Source organism: Homarus americanus, unplaced genomic scaffold (assembly GCF_018991925.1).
Source record: "Homarus americanus isolate GMGI-L3 unplaced genomic scaffold, GMGI_Hamer_2.0 scaffold30108, whole genome shotgun sequence".
NCBI classification, from domain to species: domain Eukaryota; kingdom Metazoa; phylum Arthropoda; class Malacostraca; order Decapoda; family Nephropidae; genus Homarus; species Homarus americanus.
This window is the reverse complement of record NW_024748109.1, coordinates 7406493-7425339: the sequence shown is the minus strand read 5'-3', so window position 1 is coordinate 7425339 and position 18847 is coordinate 7406493. Positions and strand designations below refer to the sequence as shown.

Genomic DNA, 18847 nt, shown 5'->3' with positions numbered 1-18847 from the left:
ACGAAAATGACAATAAATTCATCTTTTTTCATATCTAAGACCAAATGAACTTAGACAATATAGATATATTTACTATTCCTCAACAAAACACAACTCTAAAACCAACTCACAAACTGGAGAATTTAATATCTTGAGAATAACAAGTTCAATTTAAACATACAAGACAACTTAACAACTCCTATTAGTGAAAGATTTTAAGTCTCATTAAGTTCAAAGACATGTAAGATACTTAACTGATTGTCTGTTTATTTTTTTATCTCCTCGTGTGTGTGTGTGTGTGTGTGTGTGTGTGTGTGTGTGTGCGCAGGTTCATGGACGAGTCGCCGCGGTGGCTGATCGTGAGGGGGCAACATAACCGGGCCATGAAGGTGCTGGAAAAGGCCGCCCGCTGGAACAAGGCCACATTACCTCCCCGGGACCAACTGCTTGCCATGATGAAGGAGATCCAACAGGTAAATTTAGGGTATTGTTTCTCTCTATCTGCCTTATCTCTCTCTCTCTGCCTTATCTCTCTCTCTATCTGCCTTATCTCTCTCTCTCTCTATCTGCCTTATCTCTCTCTCTCTCTCTCTCTGTTTGTCTTTGTCTTCGAGAATATGAAGTTAATAATTACATATAATAACCAAGTGTTGTTGTGGGTGCAGAGTGCTGATTATGGGGAAGGGTTACGACACAGCCACCACCACCTGGGGGTCGAAGAGGAGGGCGGAGAGGTGGGGAAGAAGGAGGGGCAGAAGGGCAGGGAAGTGACGAAGAGAAGGTGTGGTCGACATCTACTGCCACGCCTCTGTAGGTAAGGCCTTTCTCACTCACCTCACACACCCTTATGTACTGACCTCTCACACCATAATGACCTCACATATCCTAATGACCTCACACACCCTACTGACCTCACACACCCTACTGACCTCACACATTCTACTGACCTCACACACCCTACTGACCTCACACACCCTACTGACATTTAAGATGGATTAAAAACACCAATTTGTTACCCTGACAAAATTATTATGTGTTTATAAAATGACATTGGGATGATTCTTTGTTATACAGTGATTCCTCTGTTTAACGGACTATATAGAGATGAAAGTCCGTTATTTAAAGGGGCCGTTTTATACCTTTCATCAACAGTAATCGGCCTATTCGTGTTATCGTCATCATCATGTGTGTGGATTTCTTAGTCGCATCTATGGTGTTCTACGGCTTGAGTCTCAACGGCGCCTCCCTAAGTGCCGATCCATTTCTATACTTGGTGCTGACTGGTCTAATGGAGGTCCCTGCCTATACCCTGACGGTGCCGATCATTGCTCGTTTCGGCAGAAGGATTCCCACCGCTTTAGGTTATTTCGTCAGTGCTATATCGATCCTCACTCTGGCCTTTATTCCTTTAGGTAAGTGGTATTGTTGTTTGACTGTCTCTCTGTCTCTTTATTTTTCTCTCTCTCTCTTTCGTTCCTTTCTCTTTTTTGTCTCTATTAAGTCGTATTGTTTTGTTGTCTCTCTCTCTCTCTCTCTCTCTCTCTCTCTCTCTCTCTCTCTCTCTCCTTTCCTTTGTCAATTTTTTTATCTCCCTAACCTAACCTATACCTGCATTGTTTATATAAAAGATAAACTGTGTGTCTGGATCGACTATATACATACATTAGCTATATACATGCAGTACTTAATGCCTGCGGTATCTCTCTGTCTCTCCATTTATCTATCTATGTATCGTCTCCCCCTTAGAAATATCCTGGTTGGTGATGACACTGGCTATGTTAAGTAAGATGTGTATCACTGCCGCCTACCAGACACTTTATGTTTACGTGACGGAGCTACTGCCTACAGAGGTCCGTATCCAAGGCAGTGGGGCAGTCAAAGTTTCAGCCAGGATAGGGTCTACTGTCTCTCCTTTCATCACTGACTACCTGGTAATGTATATCGACTGTGTGTACCTGTGTTTATCGTATGTTTACTCGATGTGTGTATGTTTATGTATTGTGTATATGTTGTATATCGCGTGTTAATACCTCGTAGTCTCAAAGTTATAACACAGAATTAAGTTGGGGAAGACTGTAGATGTTGGGTCATCAAGGAACTTCTTTGTAGTTGCTTCACTGATTCAACCTCTAATGTGTATACTCGAGTCTTTGTATCGCGTACACCTATAAAACAATACACAATACACTAGTACATGTATCACTAGGTATACACTATTTCCACAGAGTTCGGTAGTTGCTTGGGGACCGGCGCTGGTATTCGGTGGGGCGTCAATGGTAGCTGGCTTGGTGACTTTAACTGTCTCAGAGACCTTAGGCACTCCGCTACCCGACACCTTGGCGGATCTTCTTCCCAAACCCCAAAAAACTAGTGCCCGGTGAGTGCTATTTGTTATGACTGCCAGGAAGGTAATGTTGATGATATTATTATTATTATTATCGTTGTTGTTATTATTATTATTATTATTATTATTATTATTATTATTAACAAATTCTCTCGTCTCCTTCTCAGCGAGTCTGATCTTGAGGGGGACACTAAGGAGATGGTGAGCCTTATGACTTAGCATGTCGCCCTCCAGGTCTTAGTTGAGGACGACCTGTAATAAATGGGAGTTTTAAGTCGAGGTTCAACATGTGGTTTAAGTTCTGTGATAGGGTTTTTTCCGAGAAGGTTCTTTTGTGGGTTTTGAGTGTTGAGTTTTGCATTACGTGTCAATAAATGAATTGGGGTTTAATTTTTTTTTATCTTGCAGGGGTTCAAAGTGTTTTTTTTTAAGTATTTTGTCAGAGATTTAACCCCTATCTCCCCTCTCGCAATTTCAAATCATCAAAAGGTTCAATTGGTCAGTTTGTTAGATGTTCAATGCGCATTTAAAAGGTGCAACACACACATCTGAAGTTCAATTACTCATTCGTGTTCACTCTTCATCAACTATCCAACATTAAGCACTGGTTCAACTTACACCAAAGGTTCAATTTTCATTAATACTTAACATTCAACACTTATGAGAGGTTCAACACACACAGGAAGAGGTTCAACATACACATATGAGTCATTGAACACATCAACAAAGGTACAACGTCTACGGCAAATCTTAATAATTAATTCAGTCAGGTAATAATCTTCCCCCTCCCTTCTCCTCTCTTCCCTTCCCCCCCCCTCTCCTTTAACTCACCTCCCTCCCCGTCTCTCCCATTCCCCTTCCTCTCTCCCCGCCCTTCATCTCCCCCCCACCCTCTCACATATTTTGATCCAACACTACATAGAACTTAACCTCAATAAAGACTTGAATACTCTACAGACACTATTTAAAGGATCGAGTTCGCTTCTCTAATTTTAAGTACAAGTTTAAATTCTCTATATATTGTAAACAATTGTATCTCATGACGTTTTTTATTCCTTCTATGTAATTCTAATCATAAATAAATGTTTCTCGATATATCAAATATTTTATTGTATCTGTAACCGATTTTATTCTCAATGAGTTTACTGGGTAGTATTGCATTCGTTGAGGGATAAGTCTCCTTCTTGATGTAAACATTGGAAGATCAACAGTGAGGGATCCTGATGATAAACTATAAACGACCTAGAGAAACATCATAAGAATGAGAAAAAATAACAAGATGAATGGCTTCAGACTCATTCTACCTGTACAGCTGAACCCTCTAAAAGTTTTGACGAATAAATCATTTTGTTGGTGATCAAGTTAGGAAATAGCGTTCAACTTCCAGTACCGCTCTTCTCCCCTGGTCGGTTAGTGAAAGTTGCGTGGCCTTAAGAACATGAGAACATAAGAAAATAAGGAGTCTGCAATAGGCCGGTTGGCCTGTACATGGCAGCTCCTGTCGAGAGTTACTACCACTCTCTATCATCCATGAATCTATCCAGTCTCCTTTTGAAACTTTCCAGCGTTCCAGCACTTACTACATAGTTGCTAAGCTTGTTCCACCCGTCCACCACCCTATTTGTGAACCAGTTCCTTCCTATCTCCCTCCTGAACCTAAACTTATCCAACTTAAATCCGTTGCTCCGAGTCCTATCCTGCTCGGATATTATAAGAACTTTATCTATATCCCCTTTATTGATTCCTTTCACCCACTTAAATACTTCTATCATATCTCTCCGCACTCTTCGTCTTTCTAGGGAATGCAAGTTTAGTTTCTTTAACCTATCCTGATATGGAAGGTTTCTAAGCCTTGGGCGAGCGTTTGCTGCTTGAGTGAGACAGGCCTAGTACAGTTTGTAATCGAGTCTTGAAGGGTTGGTACTGCTAGCATAGATTTATTTTCTCTCAACTAATATAAGAAAAAAGACAAACATTAATAATTACTTCACTTACGCTACAACAAAAGGTAGAAGAGGAATGTTATATAAATTGAAGTTGGTTTGGTTACTGTGTGTGTGTGTATGAATGACGCGTCGAATTGATGTTGGTAATGGTGAGTTGCTGCCCCTCCGGACCTCCCCCCACACACGCACGCTAAACACTTGACTTTTACACGTGAGGTAGATTTATTTCTTTTACAAATTCTTGATGATAAAAAACAACAATATTCTTCTCATATAAACAATAAAATTATACAATATAGATTAAAGACGTAACACTACATAAAATGACTTATTTAAAAAATGGATAAAGATCGATAATAATATATAGCAAATGGAGCTATTATATGACGGGTGGAGGGTGACGGGGGGAACTGGCCAGCGTCCAACCCCGTCATATGAACACAAGAACATAAGAAAATAAGGAGTCTGCAATAGGCCGGTTGGCCTGTGCAGTGTGCATGGCAGCACCTGTCGAGAGTTACTACCACTCTCTATCATCCATAAATCTATTCAGCCTCCCTTTGAAACTTTCCAGCGTTCCAGCACTTCCTACAAAGTTGCTAAGCTTGTTCCACTCGTCCACCACCCTATTTGTGAACCAGTTTCTTCCTATCTCCCTCCTAAACCTAAACTTATCCAACTTAAATCCGTTGTTCCGAGTCCTATTCTGCTCGGATATTATAAGAACTTTATCTATATCACCTTTATTGATTCCTTTCACCCACTTGAATACTTCAATCATATCTCCCCGCACTCTTCGTCTTCGTCATGTCTGATGAGGTATTACTGGTTAATGACGATGTAACTTGTGTGGGTAAGATATATGTGTGATTTGTGTTCACCTTCACCTCGAGTTTTATGAATAGAAAACAAAAGAAAGGGTTCTCAGTGGGGTACCATAAGGCTCTATCCTGGGGCCCACGTTGTTTGCGCTCTATATAAACGACACGTGAAAATATATCGACACGAAGATATTTGGAAAAGCAGCAAGTCAAGACAATGTAGCAACTATTTAGGCCAGGAAGTGTTGCAACATCTGTTCAAATGGGCTCGAGGTTGACAACTGCTCTTTAACATTACGAAATACAGGACCCTGCACGTGCGATTCAACAACCATAATCACAACTATCTGTTAATAACACTTTCGTGGATACTGTCGATAAGGAGAATGATCTTGGCGATGTGATAAAGCATTCACTGAAGGCAGTGCAAAAAATGGTGGCAGCAGTGTGGAGAACAAAGATTTGGCAATGATAAAGCGCGTGACTATGAATACAAAGATAGGAAAAAGTTCCTTCAACTGCTCATATCTCACGTACACTCAGAGGCTTCTGAGAAAAATTAAGGCTCATGGTATCGAGGGGAAGTTTTAAATTGGATAAAATCATGGCTCACCGATAGAACGCAGAGGGTCAGCGTAGATGGTGTTAAATCGGAGTGGGGCCGTGTAACCAGTGGGGTTCCCCAGGGGCCAGTACTAGGCCCACTCTTGTTCATAATCTACATAAACGATTTAGATACTGGGATCAGCAGTGACATAAGCAAGTTTGCGGATGACACCAAAATAGGGCGGCAAATTAATTCAGGGCAGGATGCAAATGCATTACAGGAGGATCTAAATAAACTGCAGGGGTGGTCTGAAAAATGGCAAATGAAATTCAACACCAGCAAGTGCAGCGTACTTAATATTGGAAGAACAAATACTTATAATGTATACAGCCTTAACAACATCAACCTAGAGAAGTCGACTTGTGAAAGAGACCTAGGGGTACTTGTAAGCCCGGACCTACGGCCTAGAAAGCAGTGCGTTAATGTTCGAAATAGGGCAAACAGAGTATTGGGTTTTATATCTAGAAGTGTAAGTAACAAGAGTGCAGAGGTCTTATTGCAACTATATCTTGCGCTAGTCAGGCCACACCTCGATTATGCGGTTCAGTTCTGGTGCCCCTATTATAGAATGGATATAAATTCACTAGAGTCGGTGCAGCGGAGAATGACAAAAATGATTCCGGGACTTAGAAACCTTCCATATCAGGATAGGTTAAAGAAACTTAACTTGCATTCCCTAGAAAGACGAAGAGTGCGGGGAAATATGATAGAAGTACTTAAGTGGGTGAAAGGAATCAATAAAGGGGATATAGATAAAGTTCTTGTAATATCCGAGCAGGATAGGACTCGGAGCAACGGATTCAAGTTGGATAAGTTTAGGTTTAGGAGGGAGATAGGAAGAAACTGGTTCACAAATAGGGTGGTGGACGGGTGGAACAAGCTTAGCAACTTTGTAGTAAGTGCGGGAACTCTGGAAAGTTTCAAAAGGAGGTTAGATAGATTCATGGATGATAGAGAGTGATAGTAACTCTCGACAGGAGCTGCCATGCACAGGCCAACCGGCCTATTGCAGACTCCTTATTTTCTTATGTTCTTATGTAAAAGGTGCGACACAGAACGACTAAGATGATTGCTGAACTATGTCATCTCGATTACCCAAGTAGATGGCCTTAGGACTAACAGCCCTTCAGACAAGGCACTATACGGAAGATCTCACTGAAATATTGAAAATCCTGAAAGTGATGGAAAACGTGAACCCGGGACATTTCTTTTTAATGTCACGCACCACCAACACGAGAGGACACAACTCCAAGCTCACCAAGTAAACATGGAGAACGAACATAAGTAAATACTTCTTCACACAGAGACTGGTGGACCTATAGAACGGACTTCCAGTTGTGGAATCATGAACAGTACTGGGCTTTAAAAATATCACTTGACAAAATTACCAAGGACAATGGAGGGATCCTACAAAGGCCATTGGCCTCTTTCCCTCGGTATGGTCACCTCTAGTCATTAGGTAAATAAGGTAAATATACTAAACGTGGCGTCCCGTAGTTAACAAAAGCGAGCCACTATTAACAGGTAGTTCATCAGTCAGAATGATACCTGAAATAAAGTTGGAAAAAGAAACCACGAGTAATATACAAAAGTTAAAATTGTGATATAAGAACATAAGAATGTTTGTTATGTGTCCCTCAGAGAGCAAGACTGGGCACAACCAAGGCTTCTCTCCAACTTACACGTCATTTAATCTCCTTAACACGTTAATTTATTCCATTATGGTAACTTTTCATTCGATACCTTTCATAGAACTTTTAAATAATATTAGCGTCTGTGAGTTAGTTCCAAATGGCACGATATCCGATATTAATTTGGGGTTTTTCCATTACTGTAAAATATAAACCCGGCATGACGGTATCTGATAAGCGGTCTGGGAGCTCCTATAGTCTGCCCCTCTCCTCGCTAATAATTACCATGTGTGGTGCCTTTTACACTGTTATATACGCGGTCTAATCCTTTCCCTGGTATGTAAGGTTAGGTTAGGTATAATAATACTTGTATAATTCGCATTTATTTATATAAATTTTTTTGTGATGCCTAGTCTAAACTAACCAATGGGTGATGCCAAGTTATTTAGGGAAATTAAGAACCAAGCAGACTGTGAAGAGCTGCAGAAAGCTCTCTGTGAGCTTCAAGAATGGTCGAAGAAATGGCTGCTGAAATTCAAAGTCACGAAGTGTAAGAGAATGCACCTGGGGCGCACCAACGGTAAGGAGGAGTATCATATGTCCCAACGGGATGAAGAAACTCCACTATTTGAGACTGAGTGTGAGAAGGACCTAGGTGTGTATGTTGACAATGAGCTGAAGTTCTCGGGCCATTGTGAGAAGAAGGTAAATCAGGCAAATATATTACTAGGTCTTATAAGAAGGTCGTTCAGATATCTAGACGGGCGTCCCTCGTAACTATCTTCAAGGGTGAGGTGCTTCCCCATCTGGAGTACTGTCACCCCGTCTGGTCCCCGAGATATACAAGGGACTGTCAGTTGGTTGAAAATTTTCAAAGGAGGGCCACCAGACTGGTGCCAGAACTTCGGCACCGCAGCTATCCTGAGAGATTAGAACATCGGCAATTGCCTAGCTTATACTACAGACGGGCAGGGGGCGACGTAATTGAGGTGTATAAACATCACAAAGGGCACGACTCAGTTGATTGCCCTTACCTGGAGCTGACGGACGCTCGCTCCACAAGGGGTCACAGTTTAAGGTTGAAGAAGCCACAAGCCCAGAAGACTTTGAGGGGTAACTTTTTCGGAGTGAGAGTTGTGAACTCTTGGAACAATTTGCCAGAGAGTGTTGTGACGACACCGAGTGTGAGCTCTTTCAAGACCAGACTTGACCAACACTAGAGCAGGTTCAGGTACATTCAGGAGCCAGTACACCCCCAGTACTTGCCAACAGTGTGTAACAGAGACGTGACCGATCGCCCAAGCGGCTAACGAGCCGATCAGTGGTGAATAGGATAAAAGTAAAGGTAAAAAGTAAAGACAAACTACGTACTGCATGTACAGCGGCCTGAGAGACACCTCGCATGCACATTATTAACAAGGCGAGCGGTCAGGCGGGGGGAACTCCCAGACCGTACACGAAGGCAGAATTGTCATGTCCACCCAGGTGTGAGTGGACACCTAACCTTAACCTTATATTGTGGGGAAATGGAGGCGGTGGAGGGCAGTGTGTGTCTGCACCGGCCGTAACGTACAGTACCACTTGGGTTATGGGGTCCACTTTCTCTTACCACAGTGTTTTTGGGGGGTAATGTTGTCACTTTCTGATAAGAGGTAGCAGTTAATAATGAGGATCCAATTTAAGGAAGGGGATTATTATAGTAGGGGAAAACTTTTGTTTTAAATTCCCATAATGAGGTTCTCGTCTAATATACCATCATGGAGCCTTGATCAACTGTTTGGCTTATCATTTACATTACAATTATACACTTTTAAAGCCTATACAGTATATTAATAAAAGTTGCTATTTTGGTTTATTTTGTTAAGTATAGGACGGCAATAATAGTAATCATAAACCAATAGCAAAAATTACCGAAAAAACAAAACAAAAACAAATGAAGCACAGGAAGTTATAAAACATTCCACCCCGTGAGTTACGCTTCAACACCAGGCGAGTAGCCGTTCAGACCGCGGCAGGATACACGTAAGAGTCGGGCAAAATAAGTCTATTTAGACATAATTTCATGTTCTTTTTCAATTTAGTAGTCGCTTAAATAACTAGAAATGCCCTGCTATAGATGGCACAGTCTTGTTTGATAATAATACTAAAACTTGAAAACCTCAGTGAGTGGTTTCATAGATTCCTTTCTTGTTTAAAATCCATGTATGTAAAACACAGAGTCTGGTCATGAGTTACCTGTGGGCTGTTAGCTGTGCGCAACTACAGTATTGACAATAAACAACTGAAATTTGGTATTGTATGGATAAGCGCATGAACACCAGAAATTTCATGAAGGAGGAATTTAAAGGTCACATGGCGTAGGATTGTATGCGTTTGTTAAATCTAGTTATGTAATGCATAAAGCAAGACTACTGATAAGAGTCGCGATAGGTGTATTCATATCATTCTGATGAGTTATCTACCGTAAGCCTTATTTATATGGGGACTGTTGATAATAAGAGTGTCGTGAAAAACATAGATTTCCTTAATATAACAAGAATTAATGTTTACGTCAACTCTTATAATAATAATAATAATAATAATAATAATAATAATAATAATAATAATAATAATAATAATAATAATAATAATAACATGACAAAATCATTTTACACAATATATATATTTATGGCAGAGTATTTAAAGAAGTTCCATTCTTGGCAACAGGCCCGTCCTTTAGGTGGGGCGAACATGGGCGACCGCCCGGGGCCCTGCGCGAGTGGGGGCCCCGCGGGGCCCAGCACTAGATCCAGTGACGTCGGACACATTACCTGTTGACTGGTTAATCTGACCTGACGGCTTACGCCACCATCGCAACCGTGACCTTACCATCCATAGCGACAGTCCCATGGGGGTTGGTGGGGCCCCGCAGTGGCTGAGTTGCCCCGGCCCCCGCACCCCCCTAGGGACGGCCCTGCTTGGCAATGAAGAAAAAACACATTCCTAAGAATCTGTCAACTTTAAAGCCCATACTCCTGACTGAACTAGATAGCAGAGTACATTTACCCCTAGTCCCCATATCTGCCCACTATAATAAGAGTATTTGTGTTTTAGTACTTAAATTTCGTCAGTAATAACTATTTCTTAGAGTCAATATCCAAATTCTAATGATTGGCTCCCTAGAATATCACTACATCTTTGTTACTTAATTGATTGTGTGGTAGTCTATGTTAAAGAGGTCGTAGGGTCGTAGGGAATAGGGTAGATACCAACATGTAATTTTATGCAATTTTATATCCGTCTTGCCATACAATGAGGAACTAGTAACTAAAATATTGACGACTATACACAACTATATCCCATTTTTAATGTCAAGTTAGATTAATTAAGTGTATATATATAATAGTGGATTGGTAAATAGGTAGAATAATGGCAACATCGTCCAGCTGAGTGCCTGTGGGGAGGGAAGGGGAGGGTTTGGTGGCCACTTCCTACCGCAGGGGTGACGGCCACGATAACTATATATTACAACACAGATTATTATTATTCAACCTTCAATCAGATAACAATAATATAATAATCTAATTTAGTGAATACCTGATGTCAACTTGGCTACAGTCAATACATTTCGTTGTGAATTGTGCTGGTAAACAGGTTGCCAGAATTCTATCACCAGCAAGTAATACTCTATTTACAAAACCGATTACAGTAAATATTTATAAGTAAATACATCATTTGAGTTTCTTCTCTTTCATTATTATTACAAAATATAAGCAAAACTTACATACGACACACGTTACAAAGTACGTTAGTCTTTGATATTGATAAGAAACACACTTCCAGACAACCGTTCCCGTACGCCCGTGTTGTTGTCACTTGGTCGTCTGGGAGAGAAGTGTTGGGACGCGTTGGTCAAAACTTCATCAAAATGGGTAAAATTGAATGTAAGTACCACAATTATATTCATATTTTATTAGTTATATTATGTATGATATTGGATAGTTTCATTTGGGTGATTTATAATAACATTGAAGTTATTTCCATCGTGAAAATTGGTAAAATATGACCGGCATTTTTTGTGTTGGAGATGTGTTTGTTGTCAAGGTAACAGCATCAGGTAATCTTAATTAAATAACCCTAAAACCATTCGACTATTAAGTGAAAGACGAAATGGAAGGGTAATATCAGAATCTCGGGGACTTATTCTATGCTTTGTCTGGCTATATAATATTACGTACGTGTTTGTATAAGACTTTAGGAAATATCTGAGCCTGAGGTGTGACATCATTATTCCCCCCTTGTTAATGGAGGACACACCTTGTTAATATTCACCCTTCCTTCTCCCTGCTGTGATTGGGTGTTTCTTTAGGTGTTATGTAATATTTTATTTGTGATGGTGGACTGGTAAAATATGGTTGTGTTCAGTTTGATTGGGAATAAATCTCATGTACGAGTAAAGAGTTTAAAAAGACAATGGTTAAAAACATATTTGATGTTTTTAATCATAGTCAGTTATGAGATGTCCACGAAAACTATTTATTTTTTAATAATTGTGGATTTGGACAACAAGAATCATGGTTTAATTGGTTCGTCTTGGATAACAGATCAAGTGAAAAAATTGATGTTGGACCAATGTGATGAATGGCCAGATAAGTTTTAGAAAGGGAAAAAAAAGGAAAAATCCCCCCCCCCCCCAAAAAATGCATTTCCTACACCTGATTTGCTGCATATTTGAGGTAAAAAATTTGTTGGTTTCCTTTCAAAATAGGTGGTTTACGTGCACCTGTGTCATTAAGTCCTACCAAAACATCTTGTCTACCACTTCCTATTAATTGTACGCTTTCCCAGACTTTGAAGTATCTTTGGTACTATATATATATCAGCCTTGTATGTCTGTTCACAGGTGAGTCACCTTAAGTAATGGCCTCCACCCAAGTGTTTGCATCATATTTATGCTGCTTGTCACCACATCCTTCAACCAGTGGATCAGGGAGTGATGGCAACATTTGTAATGTATTATTTATGATGGACGTTATCTCAATAAGCTCTACAGATTATGGTTTGATCACACCACAGTGACTGAGCAAAGTCTGGGGACAAACTCTGTGGACCTTGTGTAAGGTTTATAGTGTACTGTACAGTATATGATTAGATGGGGATGACGACAACTTCACCACCATTGTCTGATAAGATATATTGTAGGGTGCCAAGAGTCATTTGAACTCATTTCACGTATTGGTTTCAAACCTTGGATTAAAAAAAAAGTAATTGAGATGCTAGTAAATCATTTGTGAATTTCATTAGTCAAGATAAAACAAGCTTGCCGCAGGTTGTAGTCCATAGCTAACTCTTGTGTTTAATTTCACATCTTGCTGAAGACCAAGATTGTCTTATTGGTCTTTGTGTTTGTTAAGATCTAATTTTTGAGGAGAGGAAAAAATGTATGGGTAAGTGTGACTAAATAGGTCATGCAATAAACATATACTGCTACACGTACTGTACAGTATTCCTATAATGTTACACAGCGTCCTTGACGATTTAAAGGAAGAACTTTGCCTTGTCTGCCAGCACGGTGAACGTACGACTGACAGCCTTTTTCCAGGAATGGGATTTTTGACCCTACAAGTTATTGTTTCATGCTCCCTCGGCCTTGGAATTGAGAGGCAATAGGTATGGGAAGATGATGGTTTTAGCCGGGGTGGCTCTTACGAAGTTACAGTCCGCTAGCCTCATATATTAACAAAAAGATATACTGCACATCACAATAAAACACAGGTTATGTACAGTATTCTTGAGATTGACAACTCTTAACACATTTTGAACTATCTTTAACTTATAACAGGAATATATAGTACCCTGGTAACACAAAACATCTGGTGTATATGTGCAACTTTGTGATGTATTAACTAAAATAATCACATTTCAGCCAGCGTCTACTTTCATCAACATTCCTCTCTTCACCAAGATGATGAAACTTCTTGATTGCCTTAGCACAGATATAATAGGACCTGTAACTAACTGTACATAATTTAGGTTTCACTTAAATAGCTAACTGCTTTGTTTACATATGGTACTTGATAATACTCATAGAAACATCATGTTTCTCTGGCTGACTCCCCTTTATCAAACTTAAATGATTATTGCAAACTTTATTTTATTATACCAGATGATGTACCCTTCTTCTTTTGTGGGTAGCACGTGTTAGGTCATATGTGAAATGGATGTGATGTTTACTAGTGTGTGTCTAGTTTTATCTATAGAAGACTCCTTTTGCATTAAGTCATCCTTATATTTCGATGACTTGCAGGCGGCCCAGTGGTGGAGGTGCTTGGGGATGAGATGACCCGCATCATCTGGGACATCATCAAGCAGAAACTCATCTTGCCCTTCCTTAATGTGGAGCTCCACACGTATGATTTAGGAATCGAGAACCGTGATGCCACAAGCGACCAAGTCACCATCGACTGTGCTAAGGCCATCAAGAAACACAGCGTAGGCATCAAGTGTGCTACAATCACACCCGATGAGAAGAGGGTAGAAGGTAAGACTTTTTCCCTAATTGTTGAAGAGATTTACACTGCTGATAATGTTCTGGGAAGAATTATTTAGTTTTAATGACAGCTGTTCATGCATGTACTTGCCCTGTAATTGCTTCACATTAAATAGAAGAATGAGGACATAACCTATTCTAACCTTAGAATTTTAGATGATGAAACTAATCTACAAATAAGTACTGTTATTCTATGCGAGTATATTACCTTTACGCAGCTCATTTTGACATTTTCTTCCAGAATTCAATTTAAAGAAGATGTGGAAGTCCCCTAATGGCACCATACGTAACATTCTGGGTGGCACTGTGTTCAGGGAAGCTATTATTTGTCAGAATATTCCTCGTCTTGTTCCCGGATGGCAAAAACCAATTGTGATTGGTCGTCATGCACATGCTGACCAGGTAAATAAATTAGATTCCAATATTTTGTGTATAATACAGCTCGACCTGAAGAACAAAGTCACGTAGTTCAGTTTTGTATGTTCTGTTTTTGTATTTATTCGTCCAATGGGTAACCTTCTACTTTATATTTTATTTCTCCTGAACTAGGGAGACAGGCATGCAACAAAAGAGTCTGGCACACCAAACAAGTTTTCCAAATCAACCTGCTTTGAATATCATGTGTTTGGATGGTTCATGTTTAGCATCATTTTGGCAGTTTATAATTATTCTTTTGTCTTAGAGGGGGATACAGTATGTTGGCTTTCTTCTGTCTATGCTAGCTAACACAGTACCTTAAGATTGTGTGATTGTTTAGGGACTAAATTTGTGCCACCATTACTTTATACAAAAATCTGTGCTATATTAAGAAATACTAACACGATATATATCTGAAAGTTGAGTGAATATGTATTGACTTTATACCTGCTGTTAAGATGACAGGGAATATCAATTGTTTAAAGCTAAATTTACACTTCCACAGTACAAAGCAGTTGACTTTGTGGTCCCAGGGCCTGGTAAGCTAGAGATCAGTTGGACACCCTCCAATGGTGGTAATGCCATTCGGGAAGTCATCCAAGACTTCCAAGGTGCTGGGGTTGCTCTGGGAATGTTCAATACTGATGAGTCTATCAGGTATGTGGATTGGGCTGCCAGATGAACATATAGTAAGGTCTAACTTCTGATCTGTGGCATCAATGGTCTGTAAGATAACCATCAATCCAAATTTAAATCTAGATTGTATTGATTAGATGTAACCCTGCTGCCAAGTGTTTCAGTATACAGTACAATACAGTGTTCTAAGATGGGGACATGCTTTTATTTAGGGTTTTTTAGTGATGGTGTCTTGGAGATCAATCATTTCATCACTTCAGCCATAAATAGGGACTCCATGTTTGATTCCTTCATTTTCTTATGAGTTTTCTGGCTGTTTTTTTAATATCGTCATATTTTATACTGTACTGTACTATGTGAGGTTGCATAGTAAACATTAATTGAAAGTGATTTAATTTAGGCAAGATATATTTTTAAGAAAGATTTCACAATACTATTTATGGAGAGGAAGGACTTGTCTGTAATCTTTGACAAAACTTATGACTGTGATTATTAATTGCAGAGCATTTGCTCATGCGTCTATGGTTTATGCTCTGGACCGCAAGTTGCCACTCTACATGTCGACTAAGAACACAATCCTTAAGAAATACGATGGACGCTTCAAGGATATTTTCCAGGAGATCTATGACAGGTAACTATCCTTGATCAGTAATATGAGGAGTTGACAAAGAATGAACTAAGATATAAAAATTTAATATAAGATGTTTTTATGAACTTTGTACATGAGTAAGACAGATGCTTGACAAAATGTAAAGCAATTGGGATGTACTAGTATGAATATTGGCTCACTAATAAGTACTCTACACTTGTCATAGTGCCTTATCATCTTTATATTCATATTTGCCATTAATGATATATCGTTATACTTCAGTGAATACAAGTCAAAGTATGAAGGTGCAGGAATCTGGTACGAACACAGACTCATTGATGATATGGTTGCACAAGCCATGAAGAGTGAAGGTGGCTTTGTGTGGGCCTGCAAGAATTATGACGGTGATGTTCAGTCTGACTCCGTGGCTCAAGGCTTTGGTAAGGTTTCATCGATGTCTGTCTTTTTTGTATCCTCGGCCATGACCCAGAATGGCGACTGTTAATTTGGAAAACCTTTAATATGAAGTTGATGTATAAATGAGATGATGATTTCTGAAAGTGTGTGACATAGGTGAGGAATTACAGTATAACACAGTGGAAATACAACCCCACAAAGCAGTATTAATGAACTGAGGATGGCATCTTGTTGGTTAGGCAGTTTGCATTATGGAAAATGGGGATAAATGCCAACAGATGTCAAAAGGTAATTTTTCAGTAACATGAAACACATAAATATACATTGATATTGATTAATATCTGTACAGGAGATCCCCGACTTACGAATGCTCACTGATATGAACGGGGTTAAACTTGAAATTTACAGTACTGTATTTTATTTACCTGATAACTTATTTTTTTACTTTCATTTACTATATTTTGTCATTCTATTTCTTCTTTTGTCTTAGATAAATTGATTTTTAGATGTATATGTGGACTTAGGCTATGATACAGTGGGATTTTAAACATTGTTTTGTAATTACAGTATGCATCTGGCATATGTTCTGACTTATTTTTAGATTCGACTTAAGAACATCCTCAGGAATGGAACCCTTTCATAACCCGGGGACCCTGTGTATTAGCATACAGGTGTGGGTGCATTAATCAGGTGATATATTTCATAATTCCATTTTTATTGCCTCTCTTAGGTTATTCGTAAAATGTTTGACAAGAGGTCCTTAGATATGACTTGATGTGTAAAAACTTCAACACATGTGAAGAGGGCTAGAAGAGTATTGAAGGTGCACCAGGTTTATGAAAGAGCCAGAGTTAACCCCTTGTGCACAGGTTCTCCTCTGAGTTGAATAAAATCGACTGGTGTTGGCCAAAGAAAATGTTAAGAGCAATTTTCTTGTAGTGAAGGGGTTAAAGACACTGATTGTATAGAAGTAGTAAACTTAATTGAAATGAATTATAAACATGCTTCTATTATCCTGTAGGTTCTTTGGGCATGATGACTTCTGTCCTGATTTGTCCTGATGGTAAGACAATAGAGTCCGAGGCAGCTCACGGCACAGTCACTCGTCACTACCGTCAGCACCAGCAGGGCAATGAGACGTCCACTAATCCAATCGGTAAGTTAATGGGAATTATAAGAATGTCATCACCCTGATTGCTATAGTATTACTTCTAATGCAAGTCCCAATATGTAAGGGGATGTTAGTAGTGGTAATGAAGTCCAATTTTATGTACAAATGTGTGTGTGAAAGCCTGGCGCACATTCAACCAATTTTGCTGAACTGGTGAAGCTTGGAATTCCTTGTTTGAATAGTGACAAAGTAAGCTTTTCCTTGGTAGTAGATGTTCAGAGTATATTATCTATGTATCTGAAGATTATATGGTACTCTAGTTGATTCAAGAGATATCATATGGCATATTATTGACGTTAATAGTGCAATGAGAGGACACCTTAAAAGTACAGTGTATGTATAGTACTGTACTACTGTTTAACTACCCTTAATTGTATGATTCATTATATACAGTGTTTTAAAAATAGAATCCTTAATGTTTTGCATGACTCTGTACTCCTGAAAAATAAATTATTCTAATCCTGTACACTTTTTGTTGATTTAATATCTCTTCCTTAACAGCTTCTATCTTTGCCTGGACTCGTGGCTTGGCCCATCGTGCTAAGCTGGACAACAACGAAGCCTTAGCCAAGTTTGCCGTTTCGCTCGAGGAAATATGTGTGGAGACTATTGAATCAGGTTCCATGACGAAAGATTTGGCTATCTGCATCAAGGGCTTGGCAAAGTAAGTTGCTACTCTATTATTATTTTTGCTCGTAATCCATTTCATATGTGTACTTAGACTGTAAAACTTGTAATTGTTTCCCTCTCAACAAAGTTAGGCATATACAGTATAGAAATTAGTTTCTATTTAGTGCATAACTTTAAGAAAAAAAAAATCAAGTGCTGTATCTCAGTAAAAGTTTGTATATTGTACATAATGGTAGAGAGGTACAGTTGTGGTTAAAAGGAATTTTTCAGGCAGGGAGGAAGGGCAGAGGGTAGGGGGACACTTGGTAATGTTACATAGAGGTGGCGACGTTTGGGATCTTCTTTTCACGCAAGATATCGAGAATAACAAAACGTGTGATGCCTATGATCGAGTGATATCATACAGTTCCACAGTAATTGCAGGACGTCTATTATTTCACCTTCAAGTGGAGTAACTAAGAATTACAACTGAATGTTATGTTTCGTAGGGAGTGACTTGTGTGTTCTTTCTCTCATTACAGTGTAACTCGCAGTGACTATCTCAGCACCTTCGAGTTTATGGACAAGCTTGCCGAGAATTTGCAAAAAAAGTTGTCTGCATGACTTGGCTCTCCAGATAAACAGTTTTCCCAGTCAACATCTAAACTATAGCACAACATTCCCATAGGTTACCTTGTCTTAGAGATAGTTTTATTTTGATTGTTTTAATAATGAATTTGGGTAATTTAATATTAAGTCTTCATATATATTATTTTAAATCACTTCTGAATTGTATGAATTTATTCATTAAGTTTTTAATTATCCATGAAATATTTTTAATTTAATGTAAAGTAATCAAGTTTTATGGTGCTTCCGAAATAAGGGTATTACTAAATGTGAACTTCCAGATTTTTGTATATCTTAACTGTTTTTTTTATTTATTATACGTACTAGACTTTTTTTTTAACATTGTAGCTGCATATGTTATGCACAAGTTTGGTGAAGCATTTAAGTTTTTACATTATTGATGAAGTAGTGTGTGAACCTCGGCACAATCGGGTTTTTGTAGTGCTACCAGATCCAGGAAGTTTTGTAATACTTGAACAGCATTTCTTGGGACCAGACAATACAAAAGGAAGAAAATATTTTTC

General features: G+C 39.1%; 2 protein-coding genes across 2 annotated transcripts in view; both read left to right on the top strand.

Moving 5' to 3' along the window:
- Nucleotides 1-3418, top strand: part of LOC121880103 — a 38513-nt gene extending 35095 nt beyond the window's left edge. The window contains exons 20-25 of the mRNA XM_042387158.1: nucleotides 308-452; nucleotides 645-793; nucleotides 1132-1391; nucleotides 1726-1910; nucleotides 2205-2356; nucleotides 2491-3418. Of these exons, the coding sequence (XP_042243092.1) occupies nucleotides 308-452; nucleotides 645-793; nucleotides 1132-1391; nucleotides 1726-1910; nucleotides 2205-2356; nucleotides 2491-2542 (943 nt within the window). The 3' untranslated portion in view covers nucleotides 2543-3418. The remainder of the gene's footprint in view (nucleotides 1-307; nucleotides 453-644; nucleotides 794-1131; nucleotides 1392-1725; nucleotides 1911-2204; nucleotides 2357-2490) is intronic.
- Nucleotides 3419-11147: 7729 nt separating this feature from the next.
- LOC121880047 (isocitrate dehydrogenase [NADP] cytoplasmic-like) lies at nucleotides 11148-18841 on the top strand. The gene is made up of 9 exons (XM_042387050.1): nucleotides 11148-11251; nucleotides 13615-13848; nucleotides 14099-14259; nucleotides 14780-14931; nucleotides 15413-15541; nucleotides 15782-15939; nucleotides 16938-17072; nucleotides 17589-17751; nucleotides 18239-18841. Exons 1-9 carry the CDS (start codon nucleotides 11236-11238, stop codon nucleotides 18318-18320), a joined length of 1230 nt encoding a protein of 409 aa, XP_042242984.1. The 5' UTR covers nucleotides 11148-11235; the 3' UTR covers nucleotides 18321-18841.
- Nucleotides 18842-18847: the final 6 nt, after the last annotated feature.

Coding starts and splice junctions, on each gene's coding strand:
- LOC121880047 (XM_042387050.1), top strand. Junction 14,260..14,779: donor GTCATGCACATGCTGACCAG/GTAAATAAATTA, acceptor ACACTTCCACAG/TACAAAGCAGTTGACTTTGT. Junction 17,752..18,238: donor TGCATCAAGGGCTTGGCAAA/GTAAGTTGCTAC, acceptor CTCTCATTACAG/TGTAACTCGCAGTGACTATC.